This window comes from Pipistrellus kuhlii, unplaced genomic scaffold, assembly GCF_014108245.1.
Source record: "Pipistrellus kuhlii isolate mPipKuh1 unplaced genomic scaffold, mPipKuh1.p scaffold_m20_p_51, whole genome shotgun sequence".
Lineage (NCBI taxonomy): Eukaryota > Metazoa > Chordata > Mammalia > Chiroptera > Vespertilionidae > Pipistrellus > Pipistrellus kuhlii.
In genome coordinates, this window is record NW_023425553.1 from 1,000,330 (window position 1) to 1,028,329 (window position 28,000).

At 46.1% G+C, this 28,000-nt stretch overlaps 2 protein-coding genes and 1 long non-coding RNA gene across 4 annotated transcripts in view; 2 read left to right on the forward strand and 1 right to left on the reverse strand.

Annotated features, from left to right (window-relative positions):
• Positions 1-3,283, reverse strand: part of F8 (coagulation factor VIII) — an 88,956-nt gene extending 85,673 nt beyond the window's left edge. The window contains exons 1-2 of one of the 2 annotated variants that reach the window (XM_045573536.1): positions 3,009-3,283; positions 2,366-2,471 (exon numbers count right to left, since the gene is read on the reverse strand). In XM_045573536.1, coding sequence (XP_045429492.1) covers positions 2,366-2,427 — 62 coding nt within the window. In that variant the 5' untranslated portion in view covers positions 2,428-2,471; positions 3,009-3,283. Of the gene's footprint in view, positions 1-2,365; positions 2,472-2,988 lie in introns of both variants that reach the window. The other variant, XM_045573535.1, reaches the window with a different exon arrangement.
• An 84-nt stretch (positions 3,284-3,367) lies between these two features.
• FUNDC2 (FUN14 domain containing 2) lies at positions 3,368-20,293 on the forward strand. The gene is made up of 6 exons (XM_036415734.2): positions 3,368-3,382; positions 3,416-3,581; positions 8,619-8,757; positions 9,853-9,928; positions 10,491-10,622; positions 19,427-20,293. Exons 2-6 carry the CDS (start codon positions 3,449-3,451, stop codon positions 19,502-19,504), a joined length of 558 nt encoding a protein of 185 aa, XP_036271627.1. The 5' UTR covers positions 3,368-3,382; positions 3,416-3,448; the 3' UTR covers positions 19,505-20,293.
• Positions 7,764-8,612, forward strand: LOC123651427. The gene is made up of 3 exons (XR_006740137.1): positions 7,764-7,926; positions 8,136-8,158; positions 8,427-8,612. It is a non-coding gene; the product is annotated as an uncharacterized LOC123651427 (long non-coding RNA).
• Positions 20,294-28,000: the final 7,707 nt, after the last annotated feature.

Genomic DNA, 28,000 nt, shown 5'->3' on the forward strand with positions numbered 1-28,000 from the left:
AGTGAGATGAGACAACAGAGGTCGGAGGAAGGGACATGCAAATCATGGTAGATGCACTAGGCCCTGGTAGAGTCCCCGGATCTTACTCCTAATGAGGTCAGAAGCCAGCGGAGGGGTCTGCAAAGGAGTTACAGGATCTGCTTTATAATTTTGGGGGTTTTAAAAAAATATGTTTTTATTGATTTTGAGAGGGGAAAGGAGAGGGAGAGAGAGATAAAGCATCCAGGTGCACAGAGATGAAATGGTCTGCCTAAGGCTATGCAACTACAGATTTGTCCTAGCCAGACACTGTCCTAGGCACTGGGTGCACAGTTGTGAAAAAGAAAAACAGCTGAGAGACAATAAGCAATACTTTTAATAGATTAGTATCATATTCACTGTGTTAGAAGGAAAAGAAATGTACACAAAAGTAAGTACAGTCTGCCGAAACTGGTTTGGCTCAGTGGATAGAGCGTCGGCCTGTGGACTGAAAGGTCCCAGGTTCGATTCCGGTCAAGGGCATGTACCTTGGTTGCGGGCACATCCCCAATAGGGGGTATGCAGGAGGCAGCTGATTGATGTTTCTAACTCTCTCTCTTCCTTCCTCTCTGTAAAAAAATCAATAAAATATATTAAAAAAATAAAAAGTAAGTACAGTCAACCCTTCGTACCTACGGATTCTGCCTCCTGGGGTTGGGGATCCTCAGATGTGGAGAACCAATGGTAATCATTGTTCTACACCATCTATATACAATGAGTGGCCAGATTATTATGAGCTCTGAACGCATAATAATCTGGCCACTCAGTGTGTGTGTGTGTGTGTGTGTGTGTGTGTGTACATGAATTTGTACATGGGTGGGGTCTGGCCAGCCTGACCAGGGGGAGGGGACATGAGCAGTTGACCAGCTGCCTGCTGGTCGAACTCCTGGTTGAGGGGACAATTTGCATATTAGCCTTTTATTCTATAGGATATATACTGAGTGGCCATATTATTCGTTCAGAGATCATAATAATCTGGCCACTCAGTGTATATAAAAGCCTAAGCAACCATCTGACCATTCAACTGGTAGCTATGACGTGCACTGATCACCAGGGGGCAGGCGCTCAACACACAGGCATGGAAACAGAGAGTAGGGGGTAAGGGGAGGTTATGAAGAGATTAACCAAAGCTGTTATATGTATACTAGAGGCCCATTGCATGATATTCGTGCAAGAATAGGCCTTCCTTCCCCTGGCTTCACTCCCAGCCAATCGGGAGCTGGCACATCCCCGCTCTGGGCCCACCCAGGAGCCCGCAAGTCCCTGCTCCTCGGCCGCCTGGGAGCCAGCAAGTCCTTGCTTCTGTCTGGAGCACCACTCCCGTAGCTCCCTCCACCACCCCCTTCTCTTCACAGCAGGCTTCACTCTGCTCTGCACCTGTGTATGCAAATTACCCCCCCCATCTTTGTTGGGTTAATTTGCATACTCACTCTGGTTGGCTGTGGGCTTTGCAGAGTGATGGTTAACTTGTATGTTTCTCTTTTATTGGGTAAGATTAGAGGCCTGGTGCCTTGGCCCAAAGTCAAGTCTCTTTCTGTAGTAGGCAATTGGTGCCATTTGCCAACCACACCCAAGGACAGATGATGTTAAGAGAATAAATCACATCAGCATAAAGCTGACCAGTATTCTACTGAGATCCTCTTCTAGGATCTCCCCTAAATCCCCACCCTTTATTACACCTCTAAGTGGGGGTTGAGTCTGAGCTCTCTCTCTCTCCCAGGAGCACACCCAGTACCTTTCTCCTCCTCCTCCTCCTCTTCTTCCTCCATAAGCATGCATCTCCTAAACTGTAAGGGACCCCAGGAAGTTTGCAACCAGGGTAGCAATGGACAGCATCAGTTTGTCCTGACAAACCCCTAAACTTGTCCCCAAGACCCCCCCTTTTACTAACTCCTTAGTGAACCCAGGCAGCCCAGCCTCGGCTCATTTTCCCAACCTAATATAATATTTCTAGTATCCTAGGTCCTTCCTTGTTTCACTGTCCCCAGCATTTTTAAAAAATAGATTTTTATTGATTTCAGAGAGGAAGGGAGAAGGAGAGAGAGATAGAAACATCAATGATGAGAATCATTGACTGACTGCCCTGCACACCCTGACTGGGATGGAGCCAGCAACCTGGGCTCATGCCCTGACCAGAAATCTAACCATGACCTTCTGATTCACTGGTCAATGCTTAACCATTGTGCCACAACTGCCAGGCCTTGTCCCAGCTTTAATAAATGTCCTCCAAAATTCACCTGGATTCATGTTGCGAATTTTTTTCTGTACAAAATCAAGAACCCACACACAACTGGCTGGCCCTTGGCAGACCCCGAGCACCAGGTCCCCTTCACCCAGCCCACTTTACCTCTTGGTAATCGTCATACTGTTGCCGGTGTCCATGAAGTTGATTTTTCTCAATCTCTTCATTTTCACAGCAATTACCTTTTACTCGTAGACTCATCTTTCTGGTCCTGGTGGAAAAAAATAGACTTTAGGGAGACAAGAATAGGAACAGGTCAACCTGTTAACTGGTGTGACCTGAGCTAAAACGTTAGCACTGGGGGAGTGAGAAATGGCTAGGTTCACTGTGAAGGGAGAGTTTATGGGGACTGCTAATGAATTGGATTTGTGGGGTTTGAGAGGAATTCGGAATAATGCCAAGGTTTTGGGATCAGTAAAGTTGCCATTAACTGAGATGGCGTGACAGAGTAGTTTAGGGGTGAGCTGGGGGTATGTGCCCTGCCACAGAGTTCAAGGGCTTCATAGGCACTGAAGGCAAAGAAGCTCTTTTCTTTTTTGAAGCTAGAATTTTTAAATCCAATTTATTTTATATCTTTCTTGTTGAAAGTGTATGTCCTTTTGCCCCATTGACCCCCTCCAGCCCGCACCCGTCTCCCACCCCAGGCCTTCAGCACCCTATTGTCTGTGTTCATGGGTTATGCATACATGCTTGCAAGGTCTTTGGCTGATCACCTCCCACCCACCTACCTTCCCCCGCCTTCCCTTACAGATTCCGAACTCTGTTCCACCAGAAACTCTTTTCTTTCTGAGCGCTTCTATTATTGATTATCAGCGTCCGGATCATAGCAGAGTGATCAATATTGGCTCAATGCTTACATAAGCAAACAGGAGAAGCCTGTTTACTTTGTTTTTTAGTAAAATCATCTTTACTAGGGAAGAACCCGGTTGCATGCAAGCCCAGGGAACTGCCGCCTACGTGAGCTCCCCAAAGGACCACTGAGAAACTGCGCGGGGCTTTTCTGCGCATGCGCGGCGCATCTGCTGGGCGGGGCCTCGGGGGCGGGGCCTCGGGGGCCAATGACGCCGACGCAGGAGCCTTGTGACGCAGCTGCGCGCTGAGGCGGGGAGACACCGCCGGGAGCCCAGCCCGCCCCCAGCCCGCCCCCAGCCCGCCCCCAGCCCGCCCTCTTCCTTTAAGGCCTCCGGCATGGAAACATCTGAACCACGTGCCGGAAACCAGCTCACGCCGACGCCGGCGCGCCACTCCTTGTCGTTTGGCGCCGAGCTGCCGCCCATATCATCGCGAGACCAGCTCGCCGAAATGGCCGCGTCCAACCAAGGTAAGAACGAGCACGCGCGCCGCCGGCGCCGCGGCAGCCACCTCCCTGGGCTGCGGGAGGGGGAGGCTCCACAGCCCTGCAGAGCTCCCCCGGGAGCCCTAACCGCGCAGGGATGGGGTGGGCCCCCGGGGTTTGCCCCCGTCCCGGGCCGTCCCCAGGGTCCGGCCAAGGTCAGGCGCCAGTCCGGGGCCGATCGGCCCGGGGTGTTGCCTCCTGTTGGGCTCAGACTTCCGGCGCCGCCCCCAAAACCGAAGCCCGGAGACTTTCCGTCCCTGTTTCTCGGTAGGTCTGGCACTTTGAGACGAAAGCGGCTTATTTCTCTCTCTGAACGCATATGTCAAACCCCTGGCAAGTGTTTTTCTGGGTGCAGGGCGCCTCCCGGCGCTGTTGATGGTTTTTAAAGAGTAGTAAGTATCCTTGGGATGGTACTTGGAAATAGTCTTTTCTTTAGTCTGCGTAGTCAAAGGAAGATTCCCAATCTCAATAATATATACGCAGGGGAATACGTCTTTAAATCATGCTCTTACCGTACTTTGAATGCTTCATCGTTATAGTCAATTCAGTACTTGCTTACAAGATTCAAGTAGTAAACAGAGCCATGTGGAACAGACTGGCAATCCTCAGGGAAAGGGGGTTGGGGTGGGTGGAAAGAGATTAACAACAGAATTTATATGCATAACCCATGAACGTAGCATCTGTAATACTTTATTTTAAAATATATATATATATATATTTTATTGATTTTTTTTTTTTTACAGAGAGGAAGGGAGAGAGATAGAGAGTCAGAAACATCAATGAGAGAGAAACATCGATCAGCTGCCTCCTGCACAGCCCCCACCGGGTTTGTGCCTGCAACCAAGGTACATGCCCTTGACTGGAATCGAACCCGGGACCTTCCAGTCCGCAGACCGATGCTCTGTCCACCGAGCCAAACCGGTTTGGGCAACATCTGTAATACTTTAAACAAATATAAAAATAGTTTTTATTGCCAAAACCGGTTTGGCTCAGTGGATGGAGCGTCGGCCTGAGGACTCAACAGTCCCAGGTTCGATTCCGGTCAAGGGCATGTACATCGATCAGGGGCATATCCCCAGTGGGGGGTGTGCAGGAGACAGCTGATTGATCCTCTCTCATCATCAATGTTTCTAGCTCTCTGTCCCTTTCCCTTCCTCCCTGTAAAATTCAATAAAATATATTTTTAAAAATAGTTTTTATTTATTTCAGAGAGGAAGGGAGAGGGAGAGAAACATCAATGAAGAGAATCACTGATAGGCTGCCTCCTGCACACCCCCTACGGGCAATGGAGCCCATAACTTGGGCATGTGCCCTCACTGGGAATCCAAGGGTTACCTCCTGGTTCATAGGTCAATGCTCAACCACTAAGCCACACCATCCAGGCTAACGATACATTTTAAAAAGTCAATTATATAAACTTAAAATTACATAAATTATGCCCTGGCTGGTGTGCTAGTGTGGCTCAGTGGGTAGAGCATCTGCCTGTGGATTGAAGGGGTCCCCACTTCAATTCCCATCAAGGGCACTTGCCTGGGTTGCAGGTTGGGGGACGTGCAGGAGGCAGCTGATCAATAATTCTCATCATTGTTTCTCTCCCTCTCCCTTCCTCTCTGAAACCAATTTAAAAAATTACGTAAATTATGTTAAAACAAAGACAGTGAAAATAGTCAAAACTTATCACTTTATTATTTGCCATGTTTTACTGTTATTTATGCTCTTAAGGCTATTTACAATTAATGTATCTATGTGGTGGAAATAGCAGTATGCTGCACTTCTATATCTCAGTGATGTCACAATTCAGTGATGTCACAATTCAGTGATGTCACACAGGGAGTGAATACACCAAGGAAATGGGCACACACTACAAATCAGCCCTCCCCCCAAAAACTGGTTAAACATTTATAAACATACCACTGAATATAGGTGACTAAGGAATTGTATTGCTCCCCAGCCGCAGTTTGCTGACCCCTGGGCTTGGTAAAATTACATGAAAGCAAAACTCAAAACTCATTCTTATTTTCAGTGATATTTAACCAAGGCAAAGAGTGAGAACTATGGAGTCCTTGAACTTTGTGACAGTAATGTCTTCTTTCTTTTTTCTTTATATTTTTATTAAAGGCCTGGTGTACGAAATTTGTGAACTGGGGCGTGGTGTCCCTCAGCCCAGCCTGTACCCTCTCCAATCTGGGACCTTTTGGGGGATATACAACTGCCAGTTTAGGAATTGGGCCTAAACCGGCAGTCAGACATCCCTCTCACAATCCGGAACTGCTGGCTCCCAAACGCTCGCCTGCCTGCCTGGTGGCCCCCAACTGCCCATCTTTGCTGGCCTGGTTCCCTCAACTGCCCTCCCCTGCAGGTCTGGTTGCCCCCAATTGCCCTCTGTCCCTTGCAGGCCTGGTCAACTCCAACTCCCTTCCCTCCAAGCCTGGTTGCCCCCAACTGCCCTCTCTCCCCTGCTGGCCTGGTTGCTCCTAACCCTCCCCTGCAGGCCTGATCGCCCACAACTGCCCTCCTCTGCCAGCCATCTTGTGGTGGCCATCTTGTGACCACATGGGGCGGCCATCTTGTGCAAGTGTGTGATGGTCAATTTACATATTACCTCTTTATTATATAGGATTGCTTTGACCTTTGTTCTTTCCACTCCAAAATTGCTTTGGTTACTTATGGCACTTTGTGTTTTCCTAAATCGGTGGTCAGCAAACTGCGGCTCACGAGCTACATTCGGCTCTCAAGCCGCAGTTTGCCGCTCTGTTGATTAATGAGTTTGCCGACCACTATCCTAAATGATTGCAGCAACATCTTCCATGCTTTTTTTCACTATGACTTTGACATTCCTTCTGAGACAGGCTAGTAAGCCAGGATACATCCAAGAGGGAAACAAACAGATAGTTAAACAGCAATTTGCAGCCACGTAGTAATTTCTGTCTTCCCTAAACCAGGGACACTAAGAGGAAATGGTTTATATTTCTCCCCTAACAGAGGGAAAATAGCTTAAACCACCCTACTCACAGAGACAGCAGGAATTTTCCAACCACACCCAAGGACAGATGGAGTTAAGAGAATAAATCTCATTTTGGTACATCAGCATAAAGTTGACAAGTATTCTATTAGGTCCTCCCCTAATTGCCCAGCCTTTAAAACCTCTCAAAAATCAAGGTCCACCATGAGTTCCCTCCCCTACTCCCTTCATTTCTTTTCTTTTAAAAAAAAAATATATTTTATTGATTTTTACAGAGAGGAAGGAAGAGAGAGAGAGAGCTAGAAACGTTGATGAGAGAGAAACATTGACCAGCTGCCTCTTGCACACCCCCTACTGGGGATGTGCCCACAACCAAGGTACATGTCCGTGACCGGAATCGAACCTGGGACCTTTCAGTCCGCAGACCGACGCTCTACCACTGAGCCAAACCGATTTCGGCTGGGCTTTCATTTCTTATTATAAAATGGGGTTAATAAATAGTACCTTGTTCTGTGTGTTTAATTAGATGTACATGTTTATTGCATAGCACTTTGCCTGGTGACTAGTAAGAGCTCAATTAAGCATTATCTCATATTATCATTGGAGAGCCACATAATACTCAGAATCTAGCAATATTATTGAGTTTAACTCCTGAAAAGGAGAAGAAAATGAAAGAAATCCATTTCATTTAAAATGCATTATTAAGTACTAGAGTCCTGGTGCACAAAATTTGTACATGGGGTGGGGGGTTTTCCCTCAGCCCAGCCTGCACCCTCTCCAATCTGGGACCCCTTGAGGAATATCTGACTGCCCGTTTAGGCCTGATCCTACTGGGCAGTCGGACATCCCTCTCACAATCCAGGACTGCTGGCTCCCAGCTGCCCTCCCCTGCAGGCCTGGGTCCTCCCCCCCAGCTTCCCTCCTCTGCTGGCCTGGTCACCCCTAACTGCCCACAACTGCCCTCCCGAGCTGGTGATCTTGTGTCCCCATGGGGGCAGCCATCTTTGACTACATGGGGGTGGCCATCTTGTGTCTTAGAGTGATGGTCAATTTGCATATTACTCTTTTATTAGATAGGATTACTAATAGTTTTTCCTATTGTCTTTTTAAAAAACATATTCTTATTGATTTCAGAGAGGAAGAGAAAGATAGAAACATCAATGATGAGAGAGAATAATTGATCGGCCACCAACTCCACGCCCCCTACTGGAAATCGAACCCGAAACTCGGGCATATGCTCTTGACCGAAATTGAACCCGGGACCCTTCAGTCCGTAGGCCAATGCTCTATACACTGAGCAAAACCAGCTAGAGCTTCTTAATGGTTTTTAAATATACGAGAGGAAAAACTAGAGTTACTATCATCTAGGTCACATGTGTCAAACACAAGGCCCTTGGGCCAAATCCGTCCCGCCAGGCCTTGCAATGTGGCCCGCACCGCGCTGTCATCACTGCACTCTGCTGCGTTTCCATCACAATGACAGTTTATGACTGTTCAGTAAACCATTCGGCCCGCGATTTAGGCTGGATTTTAGATTTTGGCCCCTTCTCTCATTGAGTTCGACACCCCTAATCTAGGTTGTTTTCCTCTAAGACAAATAGTATTTTTTCAATATATTTTATTTTATTTTTATTTATTTATTTATTTTAAATATATTTTATTGATTTTTACAGAGAGGAAGGGAGAGGGATAGAGATTTTAGAAACATTGATGAGAGAGAAACATCGACCAGCCGCCTCTTGCACACCCCCTACTGGTATGTGCCCGAAACCAATGCACATGCCCTTGACCGGAATCGAACGTGGGACCCTTCAGTTTGCAGACCAACGCTCTGTCCACTGAGCCAAGCCAGTTTTGGCGACAAATAGTATTTTTTTATTTCAGACAGATTTTCAGGAATTGCCAGTCAGAATTTCAGAGCTAATTTACTATTTAAAATAGAATAATATTGGAGGTTCTTATTCCAACTACCTCTTTTTAAATCTCTTCATCTAGTTAGGAATGGTAGTAATTTATTGGAAAAGTGTCCGTGTTCTTATTCACTCTCTTCATCCCTGTAGGGCATTTTGAGTCACTGGACCTTGCAGAATATGCTAAGAAGCAGCCATGGTGGCGCAAGCTGTTTGGGCCAGAAACTGGGCCCTCAGCTGAAAAGTACAGCGTCGCAACACAGCTGTTGATTGGAGGGGTCACTGGCTGGTGAGTGATGTGAAAGATTTCCAGTGTCTTTGTTTACATGCTTTCGTATCAGGGTGATAGGAATCACCTCCTCTAGCCAATAAAAGCACGTTGGCTTCTGTGAAATAGATCACTTCATGTGTAGCATTTATCAAAACATATTAAAGTGCCATTTAGTGGTTACACAAATTACTACATGCCATATAATCATTTCCTTCTCACAACTCTGAAATCGGTACTGTTAGCATCCATCCTCATTTCCCCCCGTTTTAGTGAGAAGTAATCTATTATATACATATAAAGAGGTAATATGCTAATTTGGCCATTATGGTGTCCCAGTCATGACCAGTCTGTGGGTGGGTACAGGGTCGGGGACTTCCGTCCCCAGCACTAACGTCACGCTGCCTGCATGCATCCCCATTCAGCGCTGACGTGACACTGAGGGGGGAGCTGGGCTTGACGTGGAGACCTTAGGCGGCGTCCCGTCCCCCCCCCCCCCCCCCCCCCGGCACTGGGCCAGGAGACCTCATGACGTGCCCTCTGCCCCATGGGATTTGATGGGGGACCTCAGGCCACACCCTCTGCCCCAGTGCCAGGCCAGGACACCTTATGCCATGCTCCCCACCCCAGCAGGCCGGCCAGCCAACCACTCATGTCCCTTCCCCCTGGCAAGGCTGGCCAGACTCCACCCATGCACGAATTCATGCACTGGGCCAAACACACACACACACACACACACAAACACACACACTGAATGGCCAAATTATGTGTTCAGAGATCATAATAATCTGGCCACTCAGTGTATAAATGAGATAATACAGTATTTGTTTTTCTCTGTCTTATTTCACTTTGCATAATGCCCTGTAGGTCCATCCATGTTGTTGCAAATGGTAAGGTTTTCTCAATTTTTTAAGGCTAAATGATATTTTAGATATATATTATATAATAGTTTTAGTATTTCATTCTACACACACACACACACACACACACACACACACACACACACATATATATATATATATATATATATATATATATATATATATATATATCATAACTGTTATTTGTGTATTTAACAGCCCGTCGACTTGCCTGATGTTGGTTTGGTTCTTGCAGGTGCACAGGTTTCATCTTCCAGAAGGTTGGAAAGTTGGCTGCAACAGCTGTGGGAGGAGGATTTTTTCTCCTTCAGGTCTGTATGTGAAATATTCCTATATGTTTGGAAATCCCGCTTGCCCAATACGAATGTGGTATGAGGAGCTGTAATGTAACCCTGCTTATATTACACTAGAATAATCTTTGCACTTATATACAAATGTATTATTTGAAATGCCAGCGGCCTTTGAGTCAGACTTCATCAATTACTAGTTGCATTTTATTTTCTCATTTATAATATGGGGACAAAAGTACCTATTTCTCCCTCTCACTCTAACCACGAAACAAACCAGCCAGGGCTCTAACTTAAAACTTTTTTGAGAGGGTTAAGTGTATAAATAAAATAAAGTAAAAGAATTGTCAGCAGTCATTGAAGGGCTGTCTATTGGATTCTGGTGCCAGGCACAGGGCCTTGTACATAGGGTGGATGCTGAATAGATGTTGAGTGAATATCATTGTCATACCTGGTCCTGGATGGCAAATGTCTCCAAAAATGGAGTCAGAAGGGTTTTCGATAAAGCACTTCAGTGATTTTTTTCCCTGACAAAAAGAAATAACGAGCCTATGTTTCTTATTTCTTGCTGTTGTCGAAACTATAGATTGCAAACCATACTGGCTACATCAAAATTGACTGGCAACGAGTAGAGAAGGACATGAAGGCGGCCAAGGAACAGCTGAAGATCCGCAAGAGCAACCACTTACCCACAGAGGTGAAAAGCAAAGCCGAGGAGGTGCGACTGGTTTTGTTTATGTGAAGTGTATTAAGGGTGCAGACAGTTTTGCATGTCCAAGAATGGGCCTACACATCTATTTGTCAGCTTTGGATGGAATAGCTTCACCTCAGACATTATATATATATATATATTTTATTGATTTCAGAGAGGAAGGGAGAGAAAGATAAACATTGCTGAGCAAGAATCATTGATCAGCTGCCTCCTACACTCCCAAACTAGGGATGGAGCCCACAACCTGGGCATGTGCCCTGACCTCCTGGTTCATAGGTCAGTACTCAACCGCTGAGCCATGCCGGGCTGGACTCGCATTTTTTTTAAACCTTACCCAGGGACATGCTTAGAGAGAGAGATGGAGGGAGAGAAACAGAAACAGAGAGAGCAACAGAAACATCAATTGGTTGTCTTCCATACATGCCCCGACTGGGAATCGAACCTACAACCTTTCAGTGCACAGGATGACACTCAACCAACTGAGCCACTCCAACCAGGCCAGAGACTTTTTTTTTTAAAGTTGGGCGATTAAAGTGTTTGGTGGCTTGTCAGAGAGTGAGAATGCAAAGTCATATGTGCCCATACATAAGTCCATCATCTCTTGAACTAGTTATTGTAGGGATGGGGGCAATGCAGCAAGTGAGGAGGAGGATAAGGATGCAGATAAGAATGATCGTTTTGTATCCATGCATACAGAGATCAGCAGTGTCCCTACATGACCAATTCTACATACACTGAGTGGCCAGATTATTATGATCTCTGAACACATAATAATCTGGCCACTCAGTGTATATCCTATATAATAAAAGACTAATATGCAAATTGTCCCCTCAACCAGGAGTTCTACCAGCAGGCAGGCTGGCCAATCGCCCATGTCCCCTCCCCCTGGCCAGGCTGGCTGGACCCCACCCATGCACGAATTCATGCACCGGGCCTCTAATACACACACACACACACACACACACACACACACACACACACACACTGAGTGGCTAGATTATTATGCATTCAGAGATCGTAATAATCTGGCCACTCAGTGTATAACTAGTAGAATGTCTAGCCTTAGGGGTGGCAACCTTTTCTTGTAAAGGGCCAAATGGTAAATATTTTCAGCTTTGTAAGCCATGTGGTTATAAATACTGAACTCCACTGTGTAGCACGAAAATAGTCATAAATGATATTCAGGCAAAGTGGGTGCAGTTGTGATATGATGGGAGCTGATTTTATTAAAAAAAAAAAAAAAAAAATATATATATATATATATATATATATATATATATTTTATTGATTTTTTACAGAGGAAGGGACAGGGATAGAGAGTTAGAAACATCAATGAGAGAGAAACATCGATCAGCTGCCTTCTGCACACCCCCTACTGGGGATGTGCCAGCAACTAAGGTACATGCCCTTGACCGGAATCGAACCTGGGACCTTTCAGTCCGAAGGCTGACACTCTATCCACTGAGCCAAACTGGTTTTGGCTGGAAGTTGATTTTAAAGCACACAGCCAACTGGATTTGAACCATGGGGTGTGGTTTGCACAAAACCAGGTTAGGTTATATTGGCTGGCACTGGAGGAACAGGAAACAATTCTCCTTTTTAAAAGGATGTGTTTTGCTAATGCTTTATTACCCCAGCTTGTGTGGTTCAGTGGTTGAGGGTTGACCTATGAACCAAGAGATCACTGTTTGATTCCCAGTCAGGGCACATGCCCAGGGTTGTGGGCTCGATCCCCAGTAGGGGGCATGCAGGAGGCAGCCAATTATTGATTATCTCTCATCATTGATGTTTCTATCTCCCTTCCTCTCTGAAATCAATAAAAATATATTTGAAAAAGAGAAATATGCTAGATGACCCAAAGTAATAATTACACTGAACTGTAGAGAAATAAATGGCTGGCACCCTCCATAGCCTGGGGCAATGGGGTTCTGGGTTCACAGAGAAAGGGGAAGGATTTATGACTTAGTGGCAAACGAAGTAGGCCTTGTCTTTGAGGCACTCTCACTCTAGTAGCAGTGACAGGAGAAAGTTATGTAATCAAATAGAATAGGTGGTAATAGGTGAACTTGGGTTAAACGTTGGCAGATTAAATATAGCAATTCTCTGCTTCCTTTTGAAATATATCTAAATGACAGCAACAAAATAAAAGTGCTTAAACCCACAAGGACCAAGGGAACAGGAGAGGAATATCAGTAAACAACAAATGTCAGCAAATTTGGGGGAGTTGGAAAGCACAGAGCTGAGTGGTAAATGACTTAGCAGACTAGAAAAAGGCTGAACAGACCATTCTGCATAGCCAGGTATATGAGGACAGTTTTTTTGTGTGTTTTTTTTTTAATTGAGTTAAAGATTTTTTATTTTTTTTAATTAAATTAACTTATTTTTTAAAATATATCTTATTGAATTTTTACAGACAGGAAGAGAGAGAGGGATAGAGTTAGAAACATCAAAGAGAGAGAAACATCAATCAGCTGCCTCCTGCACACCCCCTACTGGGGATGTGCCCGCAACTAAGGTACATGCCCTTGACTGGAATCGAACCTGGGACCCTTCAGTCCACAGACCAACATTCTATCCACTGAGCCAAACCAGTTTTGGCTTTTTTTTTTTTTAATTTCAAGAAAAACAATCTTTAGTAATGTTACATGCAGTAAACATTAATGTCTAAAGAAAAATGATTTTAGCCTTGACCGGTTTGGCTCAGTGGATAGAGTGTCGACCTATGGACTCAGGGTCCCAGGTTCAATTCCGGTCAAGGGCATGCACCTTGGTTACGGGCACATCCCCAGTGGGGGGTACGCAGGGGGCAGCTGATCGATGTTTCTCTCTCATTGATGTTTCTAACTATCCCTTTCCCTTCCTCTCTGTAAAAATCAATAAAATATATTAAAAAAAAATAAAAATAAAAATTATTTAAAATATAATGATGTTACATGCAGTAAACACCCATTGTTTGAGAAAAACATTCTTAAATAATACTAGAGGTCTGGTGCACGAAATTTATGCACAAGGGGGGATGGAGTGGGGAGGGTGCACCCTCTCCAATTTGGGACCCCTCTGGATAACTGCAGTCGGACATCCTTCTCACAATCCAGAACTGCTGGCTCCCAAATGCATGCCTGTCTGCCTGATTGCCCCTAACTGCTTCTGCCTGCCAGCCGGAACTGCGCCCCTGCTGGTTTGATTGCCCCTAACTACCTCTGCCTCGGTCCGCACCTGGGACCCAGGATTCCCTCATCCAGCCAACCACAGGCATCTAGGATTGGGACTTCCCTCCCTCTGGTCAGCCATAGGCACCCAGGCCGGCTGCAGCCTCAGGTACTGGTGCCCGGGACTGAGGGGTGGGCAGCTTCTCTGTCTACCAGGTTGTAGCCAGCCACAGGTGCTGGTGCCTGGTTGGCAGGTGGGCGGCTTTTCTGTCTTCCTGGGATGCAGTGGGGGTGACTTCTCCAGCTGGCTGCAGCCTGGGATCACAGGGTAGGCAGCTTCTTCATCTCCTGGGCTGCAGCTAGCCTGTTTCTGGCACCTGGTTTCTCGTATCCGCCAGGATGTGGGGCGGTCGGCTTCTCCAGTTGGCTGTGGCCTGCGATGGCGGGGAAGGTGGTATCTTCTCCCTGGCCACACCCAGCCTCAGGTGCTGGGGCCCATTTTCTCAGTCTCCCCTAGGACATGGGGCAGGTGGATGTGTTGCTTCTGCTGCTGGCTGTGGCCTGGGATCATGGTGTAGGCAGCTTCTTGGTCTCCCTTGCTGCAGGCAGCTTCAGGCGCTGGCGCCCAATTTCTCCGACTCCCACAGGCTCCAGGCAGCTGTGGGGCAGGGCTGTTGCCATCTTTTCACTTAACTTTGCATACTCACTCTGATTGGCTGTTGGGTGTAGCAGAGTGACGGTAATTTGCATGTTTCTCTTTTATTAGTATAGACTAAAGGCCTGGTACACAAAATTCGTGCACAGGTAGGGTCCCTAGGCCTGGCCAGTGATCAGGGCTGATCAGGTTCCCTCCTTCCTTGTCTCCTCCTTTCCTTGTCACCCATGCACCGCCACCACGAGGTTCCTCCACCTCCTGGCCTCCCTGCCTCCTCGTTCACTTGGTCTCTCAGCACCCCACCACTGCCACTGGTCTCCCACCATGTTCCACACTTCCTCCTGGTAGTCGGTTCACATCATAGTGAGCAATCGAACTCCCAGTCTCCTGGTCAAACACCCAGGGGGACAATTTGCATATTAGCCTTTTATTATATAGGATTAAATGCAATAAACATTAATATTTCGCCTTAACCAGTTTGGCTCAGTGGATAGAACGTCAGCCTGGGGACTGAAAGGTCCCAGGTTCAATTCCGGTCAAGGGCATGTACCTGGGTTCCGGGCACATCCCCAGTAGGAGGTGTGCAAGAGGCAGCTGATCGATGTTTCCCTCTCATCGATGTTTCTAACTGTATCCCTCTCCCTTCCTATCTGTAAAAAAATCAATAAAATACATATTTTAAAAAATTAATATTTCAAGAAAAAAGGATTTTAAGTATAATAATATCAAAACTGTACTAACATAGTATGATATCACAAACATTGTAGGAAATATTAAAAATCTGCATATGAGGACAGTTTTTATTGTGGCAGTTGGTTGGCAAAGCTGGTCTTTTACCCAAAATAGGAGGTGGCATTTATGAGGGTTGAGGAGCCCAATAGTTCTTCCCTTTCGATCCCTCCTTCCATCCCTCTTCCTCAAGCTCACTTACACTTTTCTCGTTTTGCCAAAACTTTATATTTTAAAATGCATTTTTATTGATTTCAGAGAGAGAGGAACGAATTTCAGAGAGAGGAACATCATTGATGTTCAAGTTAGAAACACCAATGATGAAAGAGAATAACCGATTGGCTGCCTCCTGCATGCCCCTAGTGGGTATCAGGTCTGCAACCTGGGCATGTGCCCTGATTGGGAATCCAGCTGTAACCTGGTTCATAGAATGACACTAAGCCACTGAGCCACACCAGCCTGGCTGCCAAAACTTCATCATTCAAACAGTTATAAAACATGATTGTTGCCGGGACCGGTTTGGCTCAGTGGATAGAGCGTCGGCCTGTGGACTGAAAGGTCCCGGGTTCGATTCCGATCAAGGGCATGTACCTTGGTTGCGGGCACATTCCCAGTAGGGGGTGTGCAAGAGGCAGCTGATCGATGATTCTCTCTCATCGATGTTTCTAACTCTCTATCCCTCTCTCTTCCTCTCTGTGAAAAATCAATAAAATATTAAAAAAAAAACCACACATGATTGTTGAAGAAAACTTCTTCAGTGGTACTGGAAGTATAATAAAAAAAAGTTTAAGGTAAATGTTTGATTAAGCCAACTTTTGACTCACAGAGGGAACTTGTAAACTAACCAAAAGGTTGGGAATTGGTTTATTCCACAACTATTTGTATTCCTGTTAATGGCCTGGTACTGTCACGTGCCTCAGGATGGTGGCCGGTTCCCCTCTCAGAGCTCCTCACAGTCTTATTTGGGAGGTGGGGAATGAAAACAACACATTCAGTATTTAGCCAGAATGGTGACTTCAGGGAGAACACTTTTAGTGGGATGGTGGCGTTGAAAGCCAAGCTATAGCAATTTGAGAAATGAGTAGGAAGGAAGAAAGTAAAGGTAATGAATGAAGGCAATGATTCAGGAAGTTGTATGGTTTTTCCCCCCATTCCCCCTGATGGCAGATGGCAAAGATAATGCCTCCAGTAGGGAAGTATGAAGTCCAGTTGAGTTGGGATGGCAGGGGGAGTGAACGTGACACAGGAAGACCTGGGTCCAGGATGTTGAGGAGGCTCTCGGGCCACAGAAGGTTGGAGTAGTAGAGTAGAAAAGGTCAGAGAAAGTTCAGGATGTGAGTGGCTTTGAGTGGTTGGGGGATGAAGTCATTGTACTTCAGTTCAGAAGAAATGATTAGGCCAGAAGGCTGGATGTGTTGTTTCCATGAAGACTTTTTAAAATCTTGTTCAAAGTATCGCACTTGTCCCTCTTCTTCCCCCATTGATCCCTCCTAGCCCACCCCACCCCCCAGGCCTTCATCACCGTATTGTCTGTGTCCTTTGGATTATGCTTATATGGATACAGGTTCTTTGGTTGATCACTTCCCACCCTCCCACCTTTGCACACCTTCCATCTGAGAGTCCTCAGCCCAGAAACACTTTTTAAAAAATGTTTTTATTGATTTCAAAGAGAAGAAAGGAAGGGAGGGAGGGACGGAGGAAGAGAGAGAGAGAGAGAGAGAGAGAGAGGGAGAGAGATATCAATGATGAGAGAATCATTGATCAGCTGCCTCTTGCACATCCCCTACTGAGGATCGAGCTCACAACCAGGACATGTGCCCTGACAGGGAATCGAACTATGAACTCCTGTTTCATGGGTCCATGTTCAACCACCGAGCCACACCAGCCAGGCCCCATTAACACTTTCTTCCAAAAAATATATATTTTTATTGATTTCAGAGAGGAAGGGAGAGGGAGAGAGAGAGAAACATCAATGATGAGAGAATCATTGATCGGCTGCCTCCTGCTCACCCCCTACTAGGGATCGAGCCACATCCAGGGCATGTGCCCTTGATCAGAATTGAACCTGTCCTCAGGCCGATGCTCTATCCACTGAGCCAAACCAGCTAGGGCCCCATGAACGCTTTTGAAGGTGGTGGTTATACTTCAAAGAAAGTTCTCTTACCAACATTCTCTCTGAAGTGGAGATTCTAGAGCACACACATGGGAGCTACAGATAAGTAGGAACTTGACTGGATGTAGGAGGGTTTGGGACCTTAAGAGAATAAGGACTTCATCTCTTAGTCATCGTCTGATGTAGTGAAGTGTGAGAATAAGAATACATAGCATCTAGCCCTAACCGGTTCAGCTCAGTGGATAGAGCGTCGGACTGCGGACTCAGGGGTCCCAGGTTCAATTCCGGTCAAGGGCATGTACCTTGGTTGTGGGCACATCCCCAGTACGGAGTGTGCAAGAGGCAGCTGAATCGATGTTTCTCTCTCATCGTTTCTAACTCTCTATCCCTCTCCTTTCCTCTCTGTAAAAAGTCAATAAAATACATATTTTTTTAAAAAAAAGAATACATAGCATCTTGAAATAAGGTGTCAGAGGGGGGTAGATGGATAGGATGGATGGAAGGAGAAATTTGGAGTTGAGATTCAGAGTGAGCAGCATCCACTGGACAGCAGGTGTTGAAGAAAGTGGAAGGAGTGAAATTGGAAATCTTGAATTGCTCTTACCAGTTTATTGAACACAGCTCTAATCATTCCCCATAACTGCCCCCATGAAGTCCGTCCCTCCCTGTCCCTGTATAAACTTTTGGGCGGATTCCTTAGATGTATTCCTAAAGACAGTCCATTGGTGCGGGAGGCAGCCAATCGATGTGTCTTTCAACATTGATGTTGCTCTCTGTCTCTCCCCCTCCCTTCCAGTCTCACTTGATTTCACCTCCTCAGCCCCCGTATGACCGGTTATGTGGTCACACAAAGTCCTGTCTTGAAAACATCTGGTGAATTAAAAAATATATATATATTTTATTGATTTTTTACAGAGAGGAAGGGAGAGAGATAGAGAGCGAGAAACGTCCATGAGAGAGAAACATCGACCAGCTGCCTCTTGCACACCCCCTACCGGGGATGTGCCCGCAACCAACGTACATGCCCTTGACCGGAATCGAACCCGGGACCTTTCAGTCCGCAGACCGACGCTTTGCCGCTGAGCCAAACCAATTTCGGCACATCTGGTGAATTTTATCGCTGTGCACTAGCACCCCTGCACCACCTTTATCCAGACACCTACCATCTCACCTCCTGATCCGTGTCCTTCCTACTGGGCTCCCTGTAGTCTTATTCTCCCCACAGCGGCCAGGGCCCTTTTTCACATGCAGGTCTATTCATGGCTTCCTTACCCTGTGGGTAAAGTAGAAACTACTCAGCAGATGAGGGCATTGACATTGTCAAGACTGCAGAAATGCCGAAACCGGTTTGGCTCAGTGGATAGAGCATCGGCCTGCGGACTGAAAGGTCCCAGGTTTGATTCTGGTCAAGGGCATGTACCTTGGTTGCGGGCACATCCCCAGTGGGGGGTGTGCAGGAGGCAGCTGGTCAATGATTCTCATTGATGTTTCTAACTCTCTATCCCTCTCTTCCTCTCTGTAAAAAAATCAATAAAATATATTAAAAAAAAAAAAAAGATTACAGCTGGAACTGATTTGGCTCAGTGGATAGAGCGTCAGCCTGTGGACTGAAAGGTCCCAGGTTCGATTCTGGTCAAGGGCATGTACCTTGGTTGCAGGCACATCCCCAGTAGGGGGTGTGCAAGAGGCAGCTGATTGATGACTCTCATCGATGTTTCTAACTCTCTATCTCTCTCCCTTCCTCTCTGTACAAAATCAATAAAATATATTTAAAAAAGATTACAGAGATAAGGGACAATCTATATGTATAAATGTGTAATATGCAAATTGACTGGATGGCAGAACGTCTTGTTAGCTATGAAACACGCTGACCAGGGGACAGATGCTCAATGCAGGCGCTGCCCCCAGCCCACAGGCCCGGATCGCCCAATGGGGAACCGGGAGCTGGGGGTGGGTGGTGGCAGTGCCAGGGCCCCATCGCTCCACGCACAGAAGGCGACTGGCAGTGGGCAGGGCCAGCTGCCAGCAGCCAGGGAAGATTGGTCCTGATCACAGGCCAGGCCGAGGGACCCTCCCCACGCATGAGTTTCATGGGCCAGGCCTCTAGTTAATAATAATAAGATCCTTAGCAATATAGCTTATTGCGCTGTCTCCTGTTTCCCAGATGGTGTCCTTTGTGAAGAAGAACGTTCTAGTGACTGGTGGATTTTTCGGAGGTTTTCTGCTTGGCATGGCATCCTAAGGAGGACTTCCTGTTTCCATTATTTCCGGTTTCTGTACCTAGATCAGCCTCTACACTCCATCATAGGACATCGAGTCTCCTCCTCCTCTTCTCCTGTGCCTTCCTCCCTGCTGTAGCATATCCGAATGGCTTCTATAGGCATCTGTTGATACGAACTGATAATGACCCTACTGTGAGCCTCAAGACAACATCGGAAGAGACAATAGATTACCTATCCTCCCAGAACACTCCCCACTTGACTGAGCTAGCGCATAGGGATGTTCCTTTCCCCCCCGACATCAGATACTTGCTAGCACACAATGCGATATAGCTCACTGCGGAGGATAAGTGGATACTCAAAGGTGCCCAACTTGAATTAGAACAGGAATAACCAGCACATAGATAACCTTAGAACGTGCGGCATGGAAAGGAACTGAATACATTTGCCTTTGAGCGTGAAAGATTTTTAGTGTCTACTTTCTCTTTGCCTTGGCTTTGATTACAGAAAGGGAGATGTTTATAACTATTACAACTCTCCTGACAAAATGGTGGCATAAACCCTATCATTGAAAAGTTATCGACATAGAATGAACTTGTGCTCAACATGTATGATGAACTGAAGATACAGTGTTTGGTGGGAAAACCTTGAGGGAAATCATGATACATCATTGGATAATCAGACTTAATGAATGAATCATTTGGGGGCGTTAAGATGTTATCCGGGAATGGGGGTTTCCACCATACAGGATAATGCATCTCATGGCTATTCCCAAAGTATGTATTTATGGTCAAATAAATGACTAGCTGGGATGGGGAAGCTCTTGGATTTTTATTTCATACACTTTTAAGCTTTGAAATGTGAAGTATTCTTTACTTTGTGGCAAAGCATTAGTGTGGTTGGCTCCTTTGTGCCAGTTCTGTTTCTTTATCCAGTTAGTATAAAACAGGTAACATTTGAACCAGTTTTAAAGAGGTAGCATCCTTGTCCTGGCGGGTTTGGACCGTTAGAGTGTCAACCCATGGACTGAAGGGTCCCAGGTTTAATTCCGGTCAAGGGCATGTACCTTGGTTGTGGGCACATCCCCAGTGCGGGGTGTGCAGGAGGCAGCTGATTTAATGCTCTCTCACATCGATGTTGCTCTCTCTCTGTCTCTCCCCCTCCCACTCTCTAAAAAGCAATGGGAAAATATCCTTGGGTGAGGACACAATAAAATAAAAAGGTAGCATCCCAGGTATTCAGAATTGAGAATGGTGACAATAACACATGTGAAATAAATTATTTCCATCATGACTGACTCTTAGAATGATTCCTTAAAAGCTTAGCCCTGGCCGGTTTGGCTTATTGGATAGGATAGAGCGTCAGCCTACGGACTTGACTGGTCCTGGGTTCAATTCCGGCCAGGGGCACATGCCTGATCCCTCCCAGTGGGGGACATGCAGGAGGCAGCTGATCAATGATTCTCATCGTTGGTGTTTCTATCTCCCTCTCTGAAATCAATAAAAAATATTTTTTAAAGTTTATAGACACACATAGGCTTGTAGGGGTGTCGAACTCAGTCAGAGAAGGGGCCAAAATCTAAAATCCAGCCTATATCGCGGGCCGAATGGTTTACTGAACAGTCATAAACTGTCATTGTGATGGAAACGCAGCGGAGTGCAGTGATGACAGCGCGGTGCGGGCCACATTGCAAGGCCTGGTGGGACGGATTTGGCCCGCGGGCCTTGTGTTTGACACATGTGGCTTAGAGTCTTAGTGCATTTTGCAGTAATGGACTGATAACCACATATGCAGCCCTATCTAGAATTCCTGCTTCTAGAGGGCAAGGCTTGTGTGTTCACCATTATACCATGGAGACTAACACCGTGTTTCCCCGAAAATAAGACCTAGCGCATGGAAAGATAAGACGTCCCCTGAAAATAAGACCTAGTGCAACTTTGGGAGAAAAAAATCAATGTAAGACACTGTCTTATTTTCGGGGAAACGGTAGTAGGTACTCACCACTTCACAAATATATGAATAATGGCCTCATACAAAGGTATCTGGAAAAGAGGCTGATGCAAAGATTGAGACTTTGTTTTTTTATTTCTGTTTTTTAAAAAAAATATATTTTATTGATTTTGTACAGAGAGGAAGGGAGAGAGATACAGAGTTAGAAACAACGATGAGAGAGAGTCATCAATCAGCTGCCTCTTGCATACCCCCCACTGGGGATGTGCCTGCAACCACGGTACGTGCCCTTGACCAGAATCAAACCCGGGACCCTTCAGTCCCCAAGCCAACGCTCTATCCATTGAGCCAAACCGGTTTCGGCTTATTTCTGTTTCTTAACGAATTAAGACTTTATGAGTTCTGAGAATACAGAAAACTTGGAATTTGTTTTTTAAATATGTTTTTATTCATTTCAGAGCATAAGGGAGAGGGAGAGATAAGAACATAAATGATGGAGAGAATCATGGATTGGGTGCCTCCTGCACACCCCGTAACAGGGATGGAGCCCACAACCCGGGCTTATGCCCTTGACCAGAATCAACCTGGGACCTTTTAGTCCACAGGCTGATGCTCCATCCACTAACCCAAACGAGCTAGGGCTGGAATTTGTTTTGAAACTTGCTGTTAATCCCTTGCAAAATGCATATTTTTAAGGCCTTTCTTGAAAATGTTTGCCTTTTAACGTACCCTGGGAATGGTATATTGAATGTGGAAATTGTAGCAGTGGATTTGGGGAACTTTTTAGAATTCAGCCATTTGCTCTACTCATCTGCTGATGGGCAATCAGGCTGTTTCCAAATCTTGGCTGTTATAAATTGTGCTGCTATGAACATAGGGGTGCATATAACCTTTCTGATTGGTGCATTTTTCTTCTCACATTATGGTAGTACTTTATGGCAGCTTGAGTTATTTTGCTTGCAATGTTTATAAATCATCCCCAGTAGTAATACTATGAGCCTCTTTGTTGCATATTTTTATACAAGAACTTAAAATATTTTCACTTTTTGTTATGGAGGCTTTCAAATATATACAAAAATAGAGAAAATGATACACTTGATCCCCTATGTATCCATCACCCACCTACAATGGTAATCAAATTATAGCTTGTTTTATGATTTATTTTGAAATAAATACCAAATGTGTCATTTTATATTTTAGTTTGTATCTCTCAAAGGAAAGAGCTCTTTAAAAATCATAAATCCAATACCCTACTATATAAATAATGAACAATCCCTTAATTGCATCAAATATGTAGTCAGTGTTCAAAGTTCCCTCTCAAGTTTTACATTGGGTTTGTTTGAATCAATCCATATAAGACATCCATTTGGATGTCTCAAGTCTCAGTCTTATATGTTCTTTATATTTTGACTTCCAGTATATTTATTGAAGAACGGTTATTTGTTCCCTAGTTCCCCCCCATTCTGATGCCTGGGTACCGGGGTTATGCCAAATATGGTAAGGCTGAAGCTTTTTTTTTTTTTTTTTTTAATATATTTTATTGATTTTTTACAGAGAGGAAGGGAGAGAGAGAGAGAGCTAGAAACGTCGATGAGAGAGAAACATCGACCAGCTGCCTCTTGCACACCCCCTACCGCGATGTGCCCGCAACCAAGGTACATGCCCTTGGCCGGAATCGAACCTGGGTCCTTTCAGTCCACAGACCGACGCTCTACCACTGACCCAAACCGGCTTCGGCCTTGCCGAAGCCTTTTATGACTACCCATGTGACTCACCCAGACCAATGGAATGGTGACTGTGAAACCCAATGAAGTGCCCTGTGCATCTTTGGGTTGCATTTGGGGAGTGGCCACTGAATGCCTTTCCAATAAGCTGTTGGTTGCCTTTTTTATTTATTTATTTTTTTTATTGATTTTTTACAGAGAGTTAGAAACATCAATGGGAGAGAAACATCGATCAGCTGCCTCTTGCATACTCCCCACTGGGGATGTGCCGCAACTAGGTACATGCCTTTGACCGGAATTGAACCTGGGACCCTTCAGTCCTCAGGCTGATGCTCTATCCACTGAGCCACACCGGTTTCGGCTGTGGGTTGCTTTTTGTCCCTCTGTTTTTTATCTGATTATCAGTGATGACAGCAAAGGTTAGCAGGTTGATCTAAGCTTCTTTGGGTTATAATCTTAATAATAAAGATTCAGGTTGAAATGACCGCTAAGGACGAAAAGCTGACCATGGGGGAAGTCAGTGCTGGATTGCCTAGCACTGACTGCACAGGTAGCTGAGACCCAGAAAGTGATTGGGTCTGATCTGCAGTCTCAGTGGAAGCTGCTGATCAGTGTACTTACCTCTCTCTTTCTCTCCCTCTTTTTGATTTTCAAATAGCAAGGCTTTTCTCTATGGGACTGCTATTAAGCCCCGCCTCTTTGATAAGGCCCAGAAGATAGGTTTGTAGATGCTGACTGCCATAGGAAATTACCAATCAGAACCAAAGGTGTGTAGTGTGGGGAACCAATGGCTGCCTAGGAGGTGGTGCTTCTGACGCTGACTGGCAAGAGAACTGACCAATCAGAACCAAAAGGTGGGTGCTGTAAGCAACCAATGACTGTCTAGGAGGCAGAACTTCAGGCACTGACTGACATAGGAACTGACCAATCGGAAGCACAAGTGGATGCTATAGGAACCAATGGCTGCCTAGAAGGTAGAGCTTTTGAAACTGACCAATGAGAACGAAATATAGCTGCAAAAGGTAGCCAATGGCTGACGAGAAGGCAGAGCTTTTGACACTGACTGGCATAGAAACTGACCAATGAGAAACCTTGGTGCTGTGTGGAAACCAATGGTTGCCTAGGAGGCAGAGCTTTTGATGCTGACTGGCATAGGAATTAGCCAATCAGAACCATAGGTGGGTACTATGGGGAACCAATAGCTGCCTAGGAAGAGGAGCTTATGATGCTGACTGGCATAGAAACTGACGAATGAGAACAAAACATTAGTGGGTGGATAACCAATGGCTGCCTACGAGGCAGAGCTACTGCAATGACAGGCATAGGGACTGACCAATGAGAACCAAAGGTGGGTGCTGTGCGGATCCATTGTCGGTCTAGGAAGTGGAGCTTCAGATGCTGAGTGGCAAAGGAACTGACAAATCGGAAGCCCAGGTGGGTGCTGTGGGAACCAATGGCTGCCTAGGGAGCAGAGCTTGTGAAACTGGCATAGAAACTGACCAATGAGAACAAAATATAGGTGCAGAAGGTAGCAAATGGCTGACGAGGAGGCAGAGCTTTAGACACTGATTGGCATAGGAACTGACCAATGATAACCAAATATGGCTGCAGTGGGGAGCCAATAGTTGACTAGACAAGGGAGCTTCTGATGCTGACTGGCATAGGAGTTGACCAATGAGAACCAAATCTTAGTGCTGTATGGAACCAATGACTGCCTAGGAGGTGGAGCTTTTGAAGCTAACTAGCATAGGAATCGACCAATCAGAACCACAGGTAGATGCTTGTAGAAACCAATAGCTGCCTAGGAGGAGGAGCTTATGATGCTGACTGGCAGAGAAACTAACCAATGAAAACGAAATACGAGTGGGTGGCTAGATCATGGCTGCCTTGGAGACAGAGCTACTGCACTGACAGGCATAGGAACCAACCAATAAGAACCAAAGATGGATGCTGTGGGGAAAATGGCTGCCTAGGAAGTGGAACTATTTTTTTAAAATATATTTAATTGATTTTTTACAGAGAGGAAGGGAGAGAGATAGCTAGAAACGTCGATGAGAGAGAATCGACCAGCTGGCTCTTGCACACCCCCTACCGGGGATGTGCCTGCAATCAACATACATGCCCCTGACCGGAATCGAACCTGAGACCTTTCAGTCCGCAGACCGACGCTCTACCACTGAGCCAAACCGGTTTCTGCTGGAGGCGAAACTATTGATACTGACTGGCATAGGAACTGATCAATGAGAAACAGATTTCAGTGCTGTAGGGAGCCAATGGTTGTTTAGGAGGAGGAGTTTCTGATGCTGACTGGCATAGAAACTGACCAACCAGAAACACAGGGCGGTGCTGTGGAAACAAATGGCTGTCTAGGAAGCAGAGCTTCTGATGCTGACTGGCATAAGAACTGACCAATGAGCACAAAGTTGGGTGCAGTGGAGAACCAATAGCTGACTAGGAGGTGGAGCTTTGGACACTGACTGGCAAAGGAACCGACTAATCAGAACCAAAGTTGGATGCTGTGGGGAAACAATGGCTGTCTAGGAGGCAGAGCTTCAGGCACTGACTGGCATAGGAACTGACCAATCGGAAGCACAAGTGGGTGCTGTAGGAACCAATGGCTGCCTAGAAGGTAGAGCTTTTGAAACTGACCAATGAGAACAAACTATAGATGCAAACGGTAGCCAATGGCTGATGAGAAGGCAGAGCTTTTGACACTGACTGGCATAGAAACTGACCAATGAGAAATCTTGGTGCTGTGCGAAACCAACCAATGGTTGCTTAGGAGGCAGAGCTTTTGATGCTGACTGGCATAGGAATTGGCCAATCAGAACCACAGGTGGGTGCTGTGGGGAGCCAATAGCTGCCTAGGAGGAGGAGCTTATGATGCTGACTGGCATAGAAACTGACAAATGAGAACAAAACATTAGTGGGTGGATAACCAATGGCTGCCTACGAGGCAGAGCTACTGCAATGACAGGCATAGGGACTGACCAATCAGAACCAAAGTTGGGTGCTGTGGGGATCCAATGACTGTATAGGAGGTGGAGCTTCAGTAGCTGAGTAGCAAAGGAACTGACAAATCGGAAGCCCAGGTGGGTGCTGTGGGAACCAATGGCTGTCTGGGAAGCAGAGCTGTGAAACTGGCATAGAAACTGACCAATGAGAACAAAATATAGGTACAAACGGTAACCAATGGCTGACGAGGAGGCAGACACTGATTGGCATAGGAACTGACCAATGATAACCAAATATGGCTGCAGTGGGGAGCCAATAGTTGACTAGACAAGGGAGCTTCTGATGCTGACTGGCATAGGAATTGACCAATGAGAACCAAATCTTAGTGCTGTATGGAACCAATGACTGCCTAGGAGGTGGAGCTTTTGAAGCTGACTAGCATTGGAATCGACAAATCAGAACCACAGGTAGATGCTTGTAGAAACCAATAGCTGCCTAGGAGGAGGAGCTTATGATGCTGACTGGCAGAGAAACTAACCAATGAAAACGAAATATGAGTGGGTGGCTAGACCATGGCTGCCTTGGAGACAGAGCTACTGCACTGACAGGCATAGGAACCAACCAATAAGAACCAAAGATGGATGCTGTGGGGAAAATGGCTGCCTAGGTGGCGGAACTATTTTTAAAAAAATATATTTTATTGATTTTTTACAGAGAGAAAGGGAGAGAGATAGCTAGAAACTTTGATGAGAGAGAATTGACCAGTTGCCTCTTGCACACCCCCTACCGGGGATGTGCCTGCAATCAACATACATGCCCCTGACCGGAATCGAACCTGGGACCTTTCAGTCTGCAGACCAACACTCTACCACTGAGCCAAACTGGTTTCTGCTGGAGGCAAAACTATTGATGCTGACTGGCATAGGAACTGACCAATGAGAAACAGATTTCACTGCTGTAGGGAGCCAATGGTTGTCTAGGAGGAGGAGTTTCTGACGCTGACTGGCATAGAAACTGACCAACCAGAAACACAGGGCGGTGCTGTCGGGAACAAATGACTGCCTAGAAGGTAGAGCTTCTGACTGACTGGCATAGAAATGACCAATCAGAAACACAGGGCGGTGCTGTGGAAACAAATGGCTGGCCGAGCTTCTGATGCTGACTGGCATAAGAACCGACCAATGAGAATAAAGTTGGGTGCAGTGGCGAACCAATAGCTGACTAGGAGGTGGAGCTTTGGACACTGACTGGCAAAGGAACCGACCAATCAGAGCCAAAGTTGGGTGCTGTGGGGAAACAATGGCTGTCTAGGAGGTGTAGCTTCTGAAGCTGACTGGCATAGAACCTGACCAATCAGAACCACAGAAGATTGCTTTAGGGAACCAATAGCTATCTAGAAGATGGAGGTTCTGACTAATTGGCATAGAAACTGACCAATCAGAACCAAAGGTGAGTGTAGTGGGGAGCAAATGGCTGCCAAGGAGGCGGAGCTTCTGATGCTGATTGGCATAGGTACTGACCATTGAGAAGCAAATCTCAGTACAGTGGGGAGTCAATGGCTACGTAGGAGGCAAAGCTTTTGACACTGACTGGCATAGGAACCATACAATCAGAACCACAGGTGGGTGCTGTGGCGAACTAATAGCTGTCTAGGAGGCGGAGCTTCTGATGCTGACTGGCATAGGAACTGACCAATCTGAAGCACAACTGGTTGCTGTTGGGAACCATTGGCTGCCTAGGAGGTGGAGCTTCTAGCACTTACTGGCATAGGACCCGACCAATCAGAAGCACAAGTGGGTGCTGTAGAACCAGTGGCTGTCTAGGAGGCAGACCTTTTGAGATTGACTGGCATAGAAACTGACCAATGAGAACGAGATACGGTGGGAGGGC